Source organism: Alligator sinensis, unplaced genomic scaffold (assembly GCF_000455745.1).
Source record: "Alligator sinensis unplaced genomic scaffold, ASM45574v1 scaffold442_1, whole genome shotgun sequence".
NCBI classification, from domain to species: domain Eukaryota; kingdom Metazoa; phylum Chordata; order Crocodylia; family Alligatoridae; genus Alligator; species Alligator sinensis.
Window position 1 is genome coordinate 1,931,681 of NW_005841829.1, and position 12,452 is coordinate 1,944,132.

General features: G+C 42.4%; 1 protein-coding gene across 11 annotated transcripts in view; it reads right to left on the reverse strand.

The window, feature by feature from the left end:
• PRR5L (proline rich 5 like) overlaps positions 1-12,452 on the reverse strand; it is an 82,954-nt gene that overhangs the window by 36,271 nt on the left and 34,231 nt on the right. For 10 of the 11 annotated variants that reach the window (XR_322784.1, XM_025198991.1, XM_025199981.1 and 7 more), the window contains 3 exons: positions 9,266-9,565; positions 7,799-7,879; positions 2,566-2,614 (listed from right to left, as the gene is read on the reverse strand). Coding sequence is in view for 10 of the 11 variants with exons in the window: in XM_025198991.1 (XP_025054776.1) it covers positions 2,566-2,614; positions 7,799-7,879; positions 9,266-9,435 (300 nt within the window). In the remaining variant the exon portion in view is untranslated. The remainder of the gene's footprint in view (positions 1-2,565; positions 2,615-7,798; positions 7,880-9,265; positions 9,566-12,452) is intronic. The other variant, XM_025202517.1, reaches the window with a different exon arrangement.

Below are 12,452 nucleotides of genomic sequence, written 5' to 3' on the forward strand. Positions count from 1 at the left end.
CCCCCAGCACCTGGCCAGGTGACCACGAATGCTCATACAGCCGGGCCAAAGGCTCCACGATGACCCCTGCCAGCTCCCTCAACACCCTTGGGTGGAGGGCATCTGGACCTGCAGATTTAAAAATGTCTAGCCCTTCCAGAAGATCCCTAACTACATCTGCACTGACCGAAGGCCTGACAGAGCTATCCCCAAGATTGTCCCTACCTCTGGTAGGAGGGATGTCCCAGTCCCTGTTCAAGAAAACAGAGGCAAAAAAACTGTTAAAAATATCAGCTTTCTCGTCTGGCATAGCCACAAGATTACCATTTGAGTCTTCCAGGGGCCCTACATTGCCTGGTGCCCTCTTCTTGCTCCCAATGTACTTGAAAAAGGACTTTTTGTTGTCCTTAATCCTGGACGCTAGCCTGAGTTCCATCTCTGCCTTGGCCTTCCTACATTCCTGGGCTGAGGAGCAGTACTCCTCCTTGGTGATAGTTCCTCCCTTCCACTGGTTGTACGCCTCCCTTTTAGTCCTCAGGCATTGCTGAATGCCCTTGCTGAGCCAAGGGGGTTTCTGAGCACTCTTACCCCCCTTGGTGACTGTCTAGCTTCGAGACAAGGGCCATTGCTTCCTCTGTATTAGAACATATGGAGTGCCAATTCTGACAGTGGCCTTCAAGTGAAATATCTGTCACCAAGCTCTGCTATTAAGATACTGCACACTTTTGTTTGAATTCCAAGTTTATTGACTGATAGCCCTGGTACCAGATTCCCTGAACTGCACGCAGAATAGGCAAGGTTCCCTCTGCTTGCTAATAACTTAGCCCTGATCTGGATGTCCAACCTACAAGGATGAGAGGGTCCATTAAGCATTTGTTCTACTGTCAAGATGCCCAGTGAGTGTCAACTAATACCACTGGTGTGCATCTCAGCCTACAACCTGGAAGAGGAAAGCTGTTATATCCTGTTACTAACCCTGCAGGTCATTGACTTCCAGGACTTTTACACTTGGTTCACATAATACTAGTGCAGCATCTTATTAAGAATCAAAAAGAAAACTAGCCACTTCCAGAACAGTTTGCCTTTGAATATTGTAACTTCCAATCAGTGCTCATATACTACTTTACACTGCAGTTTCTAGCATGCCTTATTGTTTGTAACGTTAAAAAAAAGCCACCTCCAGTTACACTAGGTTTCCATTCAGAGTAACCACTTTATACTATGAGCTCAGTTTCATTAAGCATTAGTTTCACAGTTGCTAGAGTCTTAGCTCACGTTCTAGGAAATGCCCTGCCATTAAGTGAAGGAAAGGGCTTTCTTCTTCCAGTAAATGAGCTGTGTAGATGTGGTCCGACAAGGTGAAACATTGCACTGGAGTTTGTTTCTCACTCAATAGCACAGCATGGGTTTTTTTGGTTTGTTTTTTGGGGGGAGGTTTGTTGTTGTTTCTTTTTAAAGCCTTGCAATCTAATACCAGTAGGAAATGAGACCAGGCAGTTCTTTTTCTACTGCTGGCACAGTACATGGGCTGCTTCAGTCACCTCAGGAAGTATTGCAATTTTCCTCTCTCTTTTATTGGTAGAGAAAAAAACCAACACTGAAATTCCTGTTGCTTTCAACAGCTTTATTTACTTATTTTTGTAATTCTGCCACTGAGTGACTGTGGCACTAAAATCCAGCAGCATTCTCCTGGAATCATCTAAAACATGCTTTTATGTGGTTATCTGAACCACAACATATAGGGATATTATTAGCTAATGATAATTACAATTATTCACATTTGCGACTAATCATCTGTTCCCCAAGCTTTACATTTTTGATCCTCCACAAACTGGAGTTCTTTTTCTGGGAGCCAAACAGAAACTATGACCAGACTGATTTCTGCTGATAGGAGAGTATTTCTGCCATGCCATTTGAGCTCAGAGAGAGGCTTGCAGCCACGATTCCCAGTTTATTTTTAATAAAGTTACACACACAAAAACTGAGCATGTGTCTTGGAGAGAAAATCGACAGCATACATTTATTTAATCCGGTATTGATAATGATAGTAATGGTTAGCCTTTATGTAGCTCTTTTCATCTGGAAATAATTAATAAATAGTAGTTAAGAATCAATTCTATTTTGCTGAGAGAGGGATGATCTATCAAATTGCATTAAGCAAGTGAGAGAGCCAGGAGTGCATCTCCTTTTCTCTCCTACTCCAAAACCTCCAGCCCACTTCTTTCAGTACTAAACTGCTAACTCAAATCCAAAGTGCAGCATAAAACAAAGGCCCAGTCTTATATTGGGGAGGTTGTGAAGGGTATTCCTTCCTAAACCCAGCAGGTAAACTGCCTGTTGCACAAAAACACAAGGGCTGATAATCCTTAAATTAGCAAATATATGTATGAATTTTACTGACCCTGTGGCAACCCTATTTTAAAAAATCCACTGATATATTTTGCTGGCAGAAAACTGCATGTCAGCTACCTGCTTTTCAGTAGCAATTCTCTGCTTTTTTGCATACCAGGAAGTTTAAGAGAACAAAGAGAAAGAAAAAGATTGGAAAATTTAACAAGCTGTGAAGGAACAGATGCAGTACCTTACCTGGAAATAATCGGTGATGAAGGATCCAAGTTCACTCTTCAACAGACGCCTGAAGGGAGAGAGAACACACCCTATGAACTAAAGGTTTTGCTGGTCATCTCTCACAGATATATTTGCACTTCAATCACCCCCTGCAGTCATATCAAAGATGTAAGGATATGTATACCAGAAGGAAAAGAAATCAATCTGCTCACAACAAGATTCCTTTCACATTGATTCATACCTTCTTCAACACCAGCAGAGACTAGGCCTGGGTAGGCAAGAACATTATACTCCCTACAAGTCTGTTTATGTGGATCTTATTAACAAAGCTGATGGAAATTTTGGCTCCCAAAAAAGATTTCAAAAGAATTAACTAATTAGCTGAAAGTACATTTTCATTTACTTTGAATAAAATAAATATTTGTAAAACAAAGGATTTTTCCTCCCCCCTCTACCCACCAACCATGACATTTCAATTTACTATACTTCTTCATCCTTTCCAGTACAAAAAAAGTTGAAGAATGAGGTACACAATGAGAGTAAAATAAGAGAAAAAGTCCCCACTTTTTTTCCAGCAGGAAAACAAGAGAGGTTTTTGTTTGTTTGTTCATTTTCCCTCAATATGATTACCTCCAAAACCTACAGATTTTTAAGACAGACAGTAAAGTACACACATTATTGTTATCATTATTGAAACTTTCAAAATGGATTTAAAAAAACAAAACTTTTGAGCATCCTAATAATAATTAAAATTTCAGCTATCACCCAGCTACATTAATACTTGTGTATTAATGAGCAGTGCTGGTAGCTTTTCTTCTACTTAAGGTTACCTGACACTTTCCATTATAAGCTCTTGTTTCCTATTACTATATTTACTCAAATCTAAGATGAGGTGCTCCCCCCTCAACAGTAGTGTGGGGAAAGCCCCTTGTCTTCGATTCACATACAAAGCAGAGAAGGTGGGAGGCAGGCGGCTGCTGCAGCTCTTACTCTGGCCCTGAACCTGGGTTGGAGCCAGAGTAAGACCCACAGTAGCCTCTTGCCCCCTGCCCCACATGTGGGGAGTGGGAGGGAGGTGGGGGGGAGGAAGAGGCAGAGACTGTGGAGTGGACATGGAAAAGCAGAGGCTATGGGGATCTGGGGGTGGGGGATGCCCATAGCAGTGGAAGGGAAAGAAAGTCTGCAGGGGGAAGAAGTGGAAGGGCAGAAGTCAAGGGCCATCTGATCCCCCCAGCCTCTGCTTTCCCTGTTGCAGCCGTGGGAGGAAAAAATTCAAGACAACCCTCTGATTATTCGAATCTATACCTGGAAAATTATCACAAATTTATACATTTTCCATATATAGAATCTAATTATTGGGAGGGTCATCTTAAATTCAGGGTCGACTTCTATTTGAGCAAATATGGTACAGAGACAATTGTCAATCCTTCAACCATTCAGGCTCAAAATTCCTCTGCCAGGTCTCCACCTCAAGGGTGAATTTTTCTTGAAAAGTTTTGTTTAGTTCAGTAGTATCCAACAGCAAAATTGGGGAAATGTGCAATTTTGCCTTAATGTGAACTGTATTGTTGAAACAGTGCAATATTCTGGTGCTTTGGAGCAAGGAGCCTAGAATTTGGTGACAGTGAAGGGAGATCAGAAAGATGCGGTTTTTTGCTGTTCCTATAAAAATTAACCCAAAAGTCAAATTGAATACCTCTAAAAACATCACAGGTTGTTCATGTTCAGTAGAGACTTGTTAAGAGTTTGATGGTTAAATTCTCTGCCCTGAGTATGCTGCATCCCAGAGCTACAGATGCATGCAGGCAGGCGGAAGAGCTGTGAGAACTCAATATCACAGGAAAGGCTTTGCAGGCAGGATGCCCATGCCAGGGTTGAACTGTACAATGAGGACATACCCACAGAGACGTAGAACAACTGTCTCAGATTAACACAGAGAGATTGTGATGGAACTGCTATTAGAGCCAGGGAGAGGTCCAATCCTGAGGCCTGTGCTCTAACTAGCTGATGACACTACTACAGATTTTTTTTCCTAGTCTTCATTCAAAGTAGATTCTCACGATAAAATATTTCTTCCATAAAAATTGAGCTATTGGTGCTTTAATTCCTTCTGAACACTTGTATAGATCCCTCCCAGGACCATACGCGTTATGCAAGGATTTCAGTCTAAATTGTTTGTGGGGGGGGAGTGGTTTGGTGGGGGAAAAGAGAGGAAGGAGGAGGGAAAGAGCACAATGACAAGAGCAGCGTTGTGGCAGCAATCCAGAGCAAAGTTTTTAGCAGTCACTTGTGTCGTAATTCAGTCATCACTACCCCAGTCGGAAAGTCCCCCCTGCATTCCCAGAATCATGAAAATAAGATCTGTGGAGAATCCAAGTGATGTTCTTAGTACATTTTTTTCAAAGCATGCAGGGAGCACGTTAGGTGGGTTATGAAGGAGGAAAGGGTGCCAGTTCAAACTCAAGAAACACAAGAGTTGGTTTTTCTACAGGTTTGGTTTTTTGCCAGGTCTCAGCTCCTCCTGCAGGCAGAGCAGACACTGCTGCAGTAGCATAACGTGGGATGGGCAAGCGGGGTACATGCCCTGGGTGCTGCCAAGTGGGAGGAGGGGTGCAGAAGGATGGAGAGGCTGTGCCTCACTCGCCCATCTCATGCTGCACCTACACGGAGGGCTGAAGGAAGCAGTTGGTGCAGGCAGTGTATATCATAGAGCACAAGGCATTCTGGGCATCAGAGTTTTTTTTGTAGAGCGGCTGGGGGGGGGAAGAACTGATGCCTTTTTTTTCCCACTGAAATCAGCATTTTTTTCTGCCTTCTTGACATGGACTTCTGCAGCAAAAAAATGAGGTGGAAGTTTGCCCCCAGCAGCAACAAACTCTACTGCCACTATAGAGAAATACAATTCCCAGAAAATAATGCACTCCATCACACGTTGCCTGGTCATTGTTCCTGCCTGCTGCTCTGTGCTGAAGCTAGAGGCAGTGGGAGAAGGATGAGATAGTATTGAGGCACATTCTGACGATGTTACACCTCTGGTTTCCTGAACAATAGATGCGGAGAGTCACAGGCGCCAAACTTCAAATCTGTTTGCATACATGCCTGCAGATGTAAATCCTTTGCTTCCCTAAGTTGAAATGAATGGACTGTAATTTTTAAAGCTGTTTATTTAGGAGCTGACACTTAGAGACATAACCATCATTCGAGGCACCTCTAAGAACATCAGTCTTTTATCTCAAGACATGTGCTTTTGTCTGTATATAAAGGAACACACTCCCTGCTAAATCTGAGCAGACAATTTCTGGATTTCACAAAAAAAAAAAATTCTGTTCTTCAACCAGCTCTTGACCATGTATAAAACTTCAGCAAATGAAAATGAGCTCACCATGAACTAGGTTATTCAGAAAGACTTATTTTTAAACAATATTTCTTCATTTAGTAATGAATGCAACTTATCTACTGGAGGACTAAATTTTTGGCAAGCATTAAAAAATTGAAGTTGAGTTCTTACTCCAGTGGCAGCACATGAAGCAGTCATTAGAGGCATGAAAGGAATTGTCTAACTCAATGGAATTTCTTAAACTTTTACCTTTGGGCTGAGATTAAGTCAGACAAGTTTCATGATCTGTAAATTGTATTTCTTTGGAAAGTGGAGAAAGGGGTGATTAGACTGTTGAAAATAAGAGCTAGAGCTGGAACAGCTACTTGAACTTTAACCTATACCAGTGCACAGCAGAACTGCAATAAAGTCTTATGATTCATATTTTATATTAATTTAACTTCCCCTTCTCTGAAAATGTTCAAACTAAATGAATGTGGGTGTGGTGAGAAAGAAGGAAAAAGGAGATCACACTTTTCATGACCTCTGTGGACATCTGCCCCTGAGAAAGTATCTTAAACCAGTCTCATTAGGTACTGGGGCAAGAATAAAGTGGTCTCTGCGAGGCAGACAAAGACTCATTTAGAATGCACTCCTACCTTCCTATACTAGGAAGTTCACCTACTGCTGAAAGTAGTTTTCAAGTAATAGATCCAGTTGCAAAGGCCTGTCTACATAAGGGAAACTTTCCTAACAACTGGAACCTATTTTAAAACCAGTTCAGAGAAACCAATTTTAAAAACAGCTGGAGTTATAATACAGCCCATGCTTCTGGCAGCTAGAACCTTTTCTACTGAACCCATTCCAAATCTGTAATCAGTAAGTTTTGAAACAGGATTTTTTCTTCAGTGTTGGCCAGGCAAGGAAATGAAAGGGTAACTAGGTTTTACCTTAATTCTCTAGAAGAGTCAAGATGCAGTCTCATCTTTTGAAACAATATTGAAAATAGTTCTGTTCAGACCCCATAAGCAAATAAACCATAAGCAAAGAGCTCACGTTCAGCAAAGATTCTGCCTGCCTAAGAGCAGGTTTCAAGATGCCTTTGATAAGGCGGTCTTAACAACATCTATACCGCCAACTTTAATTTTTACAGCACCCATGAATAAGTCCAACCAAAACCATACCATTTTGCTTAAATTGAGAGAAGGTGAGGTCTTCTTATTATTTGCCTTCCAGGTTTTTAATCTTTAGGGCTTCTGTTTCCTAAGTTTTACTCAACATTCACAAGGTCCAGCAACATTTTTTGTTCATGAAACTGGAGAAACTGATGTAATCCTACATCTGTAGGAGCCTGGGCTTTAGGGAAAAACACCAATCGTCACAAGGTTCATGATGCAATTGCAAAATCGCTGCAAGGCTGCATTAGTATCCAAAGGGGAGACAAACTCCTCCAGAGAACAGAAATTCCTTCTACCCAAATGAGCACAAACCCTGCTCTATATCCAGGCAAGCTAGAGGAGGAGATCCTACAGCTTAGAGCTACAGGACACTTTTACACATGCTCGGATGTGTTCTCATTAGAACGCGTCAGAGCAGGCTCGATTAATTGAACAAGCTTTCGTTAAAGAGTCCCTGCCACCATTTTGAAACGCAGGACACCGAATACACAAGAGACTGCAGGCGTTTTAATTTGAGTGGCTCCCAAGAGCTGCTCTCACTAAATTTCCCCCACACCCCCATCCCAGAGTATGTGTATAGCCCCCCTTAGTGCCTACTTCTTTCCAACCAATGGCAGAGGGGAAAAAAGAGAAATTAAAATACAGTTTATGCACTTGAGAGCAAGATCATTGTCTCTCACCCCCCACCTGACCCAAAAGTCCCACTCTGCTACCTGTGCTGTAGATAAAACGCTGTTCAGAGCACAATTCAACATACCTGATGTTTTCATTGAGGGCGTAAAGTTCGTTGTTTTGCAAGCCTCCCCCTTTGAACACATTTATCACTGCTGTTTGAACACTGCCAAAAAGAAATGAGACAGTATTACAACCATAAATAACACGTGTCAGGATGATTTAGCACATGGAGCAATCTGAACCAGCAGCCAAGAGCCAAGTGGATATAATGGGGTGGGAAGGTTAATTGCACTTAAATACTTCCACTTTTTCTCCCCTGGAAATCATCACTCTTGTTTGCCTATGTCTCTCACGGGAGACAGAGCAGAACAAATGTAGCCTGTGCCTACAGTAGGTGAAGGAAAGCCATTATAGGCACACAGAATACATCATAAAACCAAGGCTGCATGCGAGCTCCTGAACTGCTGCTGGACCTTTCCCACAGTACTCAGGACAAGGAGCTTTGGTGTCGGTGAACTCAGTTCTTCACGACAAAACAGTACTGGGAGGACAGGCTAAATCTCTGCAACATTTCTGGAGCAAGTTATGTAGGTCAAGGGTGTCAAATTCATCTGGCCTTGTAGTCTGGATAAGTCACATAGGGTTGATCCACAAACCAGATCCAGAACCATGTCATCAGGCCCACAAAGGCTGCTTGTGGGACTGGAAATTTGGCAGTAAGAGTGTCAAATCCCGCAGTTTCTCAAGCCACAGCAACCGCCACTCTTCCCATCGCCAAACTTATGGGAGCTGTGGTAATAAATGCTGCCATCACTCATCCAGCCACCTTACGCTGGCCCCATGAGAAGCTCTGCAGGCCTAATGATCTGGCTCTGTGAGCCATATTTTTTACATCTCTGCTGTAGATAATAGTTCAGTCAGATCCAGCCTACTCCCATGTTTTGCAGTCATTGCTTGTAAAATGTTTGCTAGAGTGCTTCTGTGTGCGCTCAAAAGTAGTTTCTTAATTAATATTTTTTTGCCTACTGTAGACAAGGTCTTTCCAGTATTTTCTGCTTTATGATATGCACTGGAGATGCTTGATTATTAGGGAATACTAGGATAAGTCACGTACAGCTTCATGCCACCAACAGACAACTTTACCAGTTGCCAGAATTGGAGCAGAAGCAGCTTTAGAAACCATCACAAAAGGCAAAAGATTTCTCTATGCATTTGAAAACTGACCTTTTGCTGACATTGTTTGCCAAACATGGGTCTTCCTGAACTCCTGCCAAAATGGCTTAACTGTTAGTGCATATGGACACAGTCTCTCTCAACACATTCACAGAGAGCACAGTTAGATCAACCAGTCTTCAATCTGTGTCAATGATGGGTCAGTTCCACAATGTAGACAAAACTGGAAAAGTTCCAGAAATTCATTCAAGCCTACTACCAGAATAGCTAAGGTGTAAAAGCCTTTAAGTACCACGTTTCAGATGCACGAGGTCAATACCTGGAGACCTTCACAAACCAAGACATGTTTGGCCTAGGCCCACTGGGTCCTCCTCACCTGTTCCATGCAGAGTTGGAGCTGAGCTGCAAAGCCTGCCGTGCTGCTTGAAACCGTGGCAAGTCACTGAGCACTGGAGAGCTCATGAAGCGAGGCCTGGGTCTTCGAAATGAACCCATCTTCTGGAATGGGAAAGCAAAGGGTGGGACTAGGGTGGAGCCCCCGGTCATAGATTCAGATGGAGTGGAAGCAGGTAGTCTGGGAGCTGTCTTCTTCTGAAGGTCAGACTAAGGAGGGTGCAAAGGACGCAACTGCACTGGCACAGACTGGGTCCCCGTTCTTCAAACCCAAGGGTTCAAACTGCAGCAAAAGCAAAAGCAAGTCTTCAAATAAGTGTTACCCAAAACAGAGGTCAGGGACTACTGCAGTCCTGGGCTTTAAAAATAAAGACAGATAAAGGGCAGAGAGGGGGAGGAAGAAAAACTATATAAAGCCTTAATCACCATAATGAATAAGGCAAAGCCGATAGCTCTTCAACAGCACTGCCCTCTTGTCTTGCCCCTGCAGTAGCCAGTCATAAAAACAAGCCATGGTAGAAACCTGCAGGCTTAAGCAGCTCCTTTCCTCTCCCTTCAATTTAGCCTGGTGTTTCTCCTCTCCTCCCACTTCAGTTTAGATCATCTTTCTAAAGTACAAGAGGGACTTTAGAAATGCCTTAATTATAGAGCTATATATTCATATGCCTGCCCTAGGGAGCATGAAGTTGGGAGGGGAAACTGCAGAGAATATAAAAAAAAAAGAGATACATACCAGGGGAAAGAGGACAATAAACAATGGAAGCTGTTCTGTGGCAAGAACATGGTGAGAAGGAAATAAAGGTACCCAAACATGAGTCTATAATGAGTAAGAAAATAAGGGGCTTCTACAAAAGATGCTAGGGAACCAGTGATTTAATTAAAAGGCACATTGGGTTTTTGATCCACATAGCCTAGCAGTTGCTTCTGTCTATCTACAAAGCATACAACTCTTCCCTTTGATTATCATCTTCATACAGATGAACAAGTAGCCCTCGGTAAACCAGATAAATGTCAGAGGTTAAGCTGGGTTTGGATAAACCCATAGAAATTCAGAGTTGAGCCAAAGCTCCTGCTGTATTTGGCTAGATAGTATTTTAGGAGTTTGAAGGCAATATAGTGGAGGGGGGGCAATTGAGCTGAACACTCAGGAGATAGAAGGCAAACATCTCTTTCTTTTCTATTACATCAAGAGAACACCAGGAAAAATAAATAAATTAGGATGTCTATGGTAAAACAACCACATTCCCATTCCATGATTATCCCCTGAGGGCATGATCCATTTCTAGCAGCTTCGGGAAGCTTTATTGCCCCCTCTGCCCCCAACCCACACATTCATTTCTTGAATGTCAGGCTTGGCAGGTTTCTCCCTACTGAGCTAGTCCCATTAGGATCGAGCCCTTCTCCCTACCCCCATCCTTGACGTCCATTTGCTAGATTCTGACTAATTGCTCTAAAACTAGCATGCACTCTGGAGTCTGCCCCAGATCATATTATCCCAGACTCTAAGGAAGCTTGAGAAACTGAAAAGAACTAGAAAACCCAACGATTTATGCTGGGTCTCCCTCAAAATCCCGTTTTTCAACCAGCCTTACATTGTATTACAAGGGTATCGGGATCTTGTGCTTTAACTAGAAATTACTGAAACAGACCTCATTTATGAAGCACTGACAATATGTTCAAAGCACTAAAATCACCAAGACATCATCCCAAGGCTGCAATCTGTAACCCTGTGTGCAAAACTCCAGGTACATTATTTAGACGCATTTAATTTAATTTGGATAAGCTCTTTCTGGTCCAAACAGTGATGCTCAAATCCATTTTTTTCTGACACTGAACCTGTTAATGAAGCAAATCCCCTGATAATCTGCTGAATGTTGGTATGATAGGGTGTTTTGGGATAAAGTGCCTCTAGCTGGATGTTTTGCTAAAAACAAGGAAAAAAGATAGCAGTGAAAGAGTTAACTGTGCTGACATTTTTCATCTTTAGATTTAAAAACTAACAACACAAAGTGAATAAAACAATTCATACCTCTCAGAGGTATGGCAATATAAAGCCTAGGTAAAGGGACAATATAAAGGCTTGAAGGGAAAATACACATGTATTTTTTCAGAGCGAATGCAATGGCATTAGTTTATACCAGTGTAGGAAATAGGAGAGTTAGGTGAAAACTTGTATCACTCTGCATGACTTTATATCATTAGTAACATCCCACCTACCTAACAAAAGAATGCCCATGTGTATCTAACACAGCTACATCACAGCATTTCATTAGGCCGTGTTCAGTTGACATGTTTAATGGTTTTCTTTGCAGTCAAGAGTACTAAAACAACTACATGAAATCTTAGATCCTGGAGCACAAATCTGTGAAGAGAGATCTGCCAGTGTGAATTTCTTGGGTTGGCTTCTACAGATTTTTAAAGCCCCGGGGATCTTTATGATCCTCTGGCCCTACCTCCTGCAAATTCATTAGATAGATTCCACAGCAAATTCCACAGTTGCAGGTTCATGGGATAGACGGGGTCCTGTGACAAACTTCCTGAATGGCTGTTATTAAAAGAACATGCTTGCTCTTGCTCGCGGAGACTTACATGCTGTTTTCCTTAATCTTCTATCAAAAAAAGTCACCCAGACAGATAGTACATGTTCACATCCAAGTCCAGAAGATAAACACATTCCCTTCGCCCACACCCATCACTACAGGTCACCGTCAAGAACTGAACACAAGACATGCAGCATGAAGGGCCTAATCCAATGATCTCATAGATCAGTGGGAGCCTTTCCATTGCTTTAGGACTCAAATACATGAGGACTTAAAACACTTTGGCTAAGAGAATTAGTAAGCTGTTATCTTCATATGGCCCATCCACTAGGGGGCATTAAAAATAATTGGCAGTTCATTGGCCATTTTCAACTGGAACTGCTAACAATTACTTCTGCCTCCAGCCTCTCCCCACTGCCTTCTTTTGCTATGTTCAGGCCATCAAAAAGCAACAGATGACTCACAAGAAAGCATATTTTTGCTAGAGCAAATGTTAATTTGGAGACCTAATCTATATCAGCGATTCTCAACCAGGGTGCCATGGCACCCTGGAGTGCCTCAAAATCTTTTCAAGGGTGCCCCAAGGTGTCATGCAATGTTTCCATGTTTAGGTGTGCAAACATGACTCCG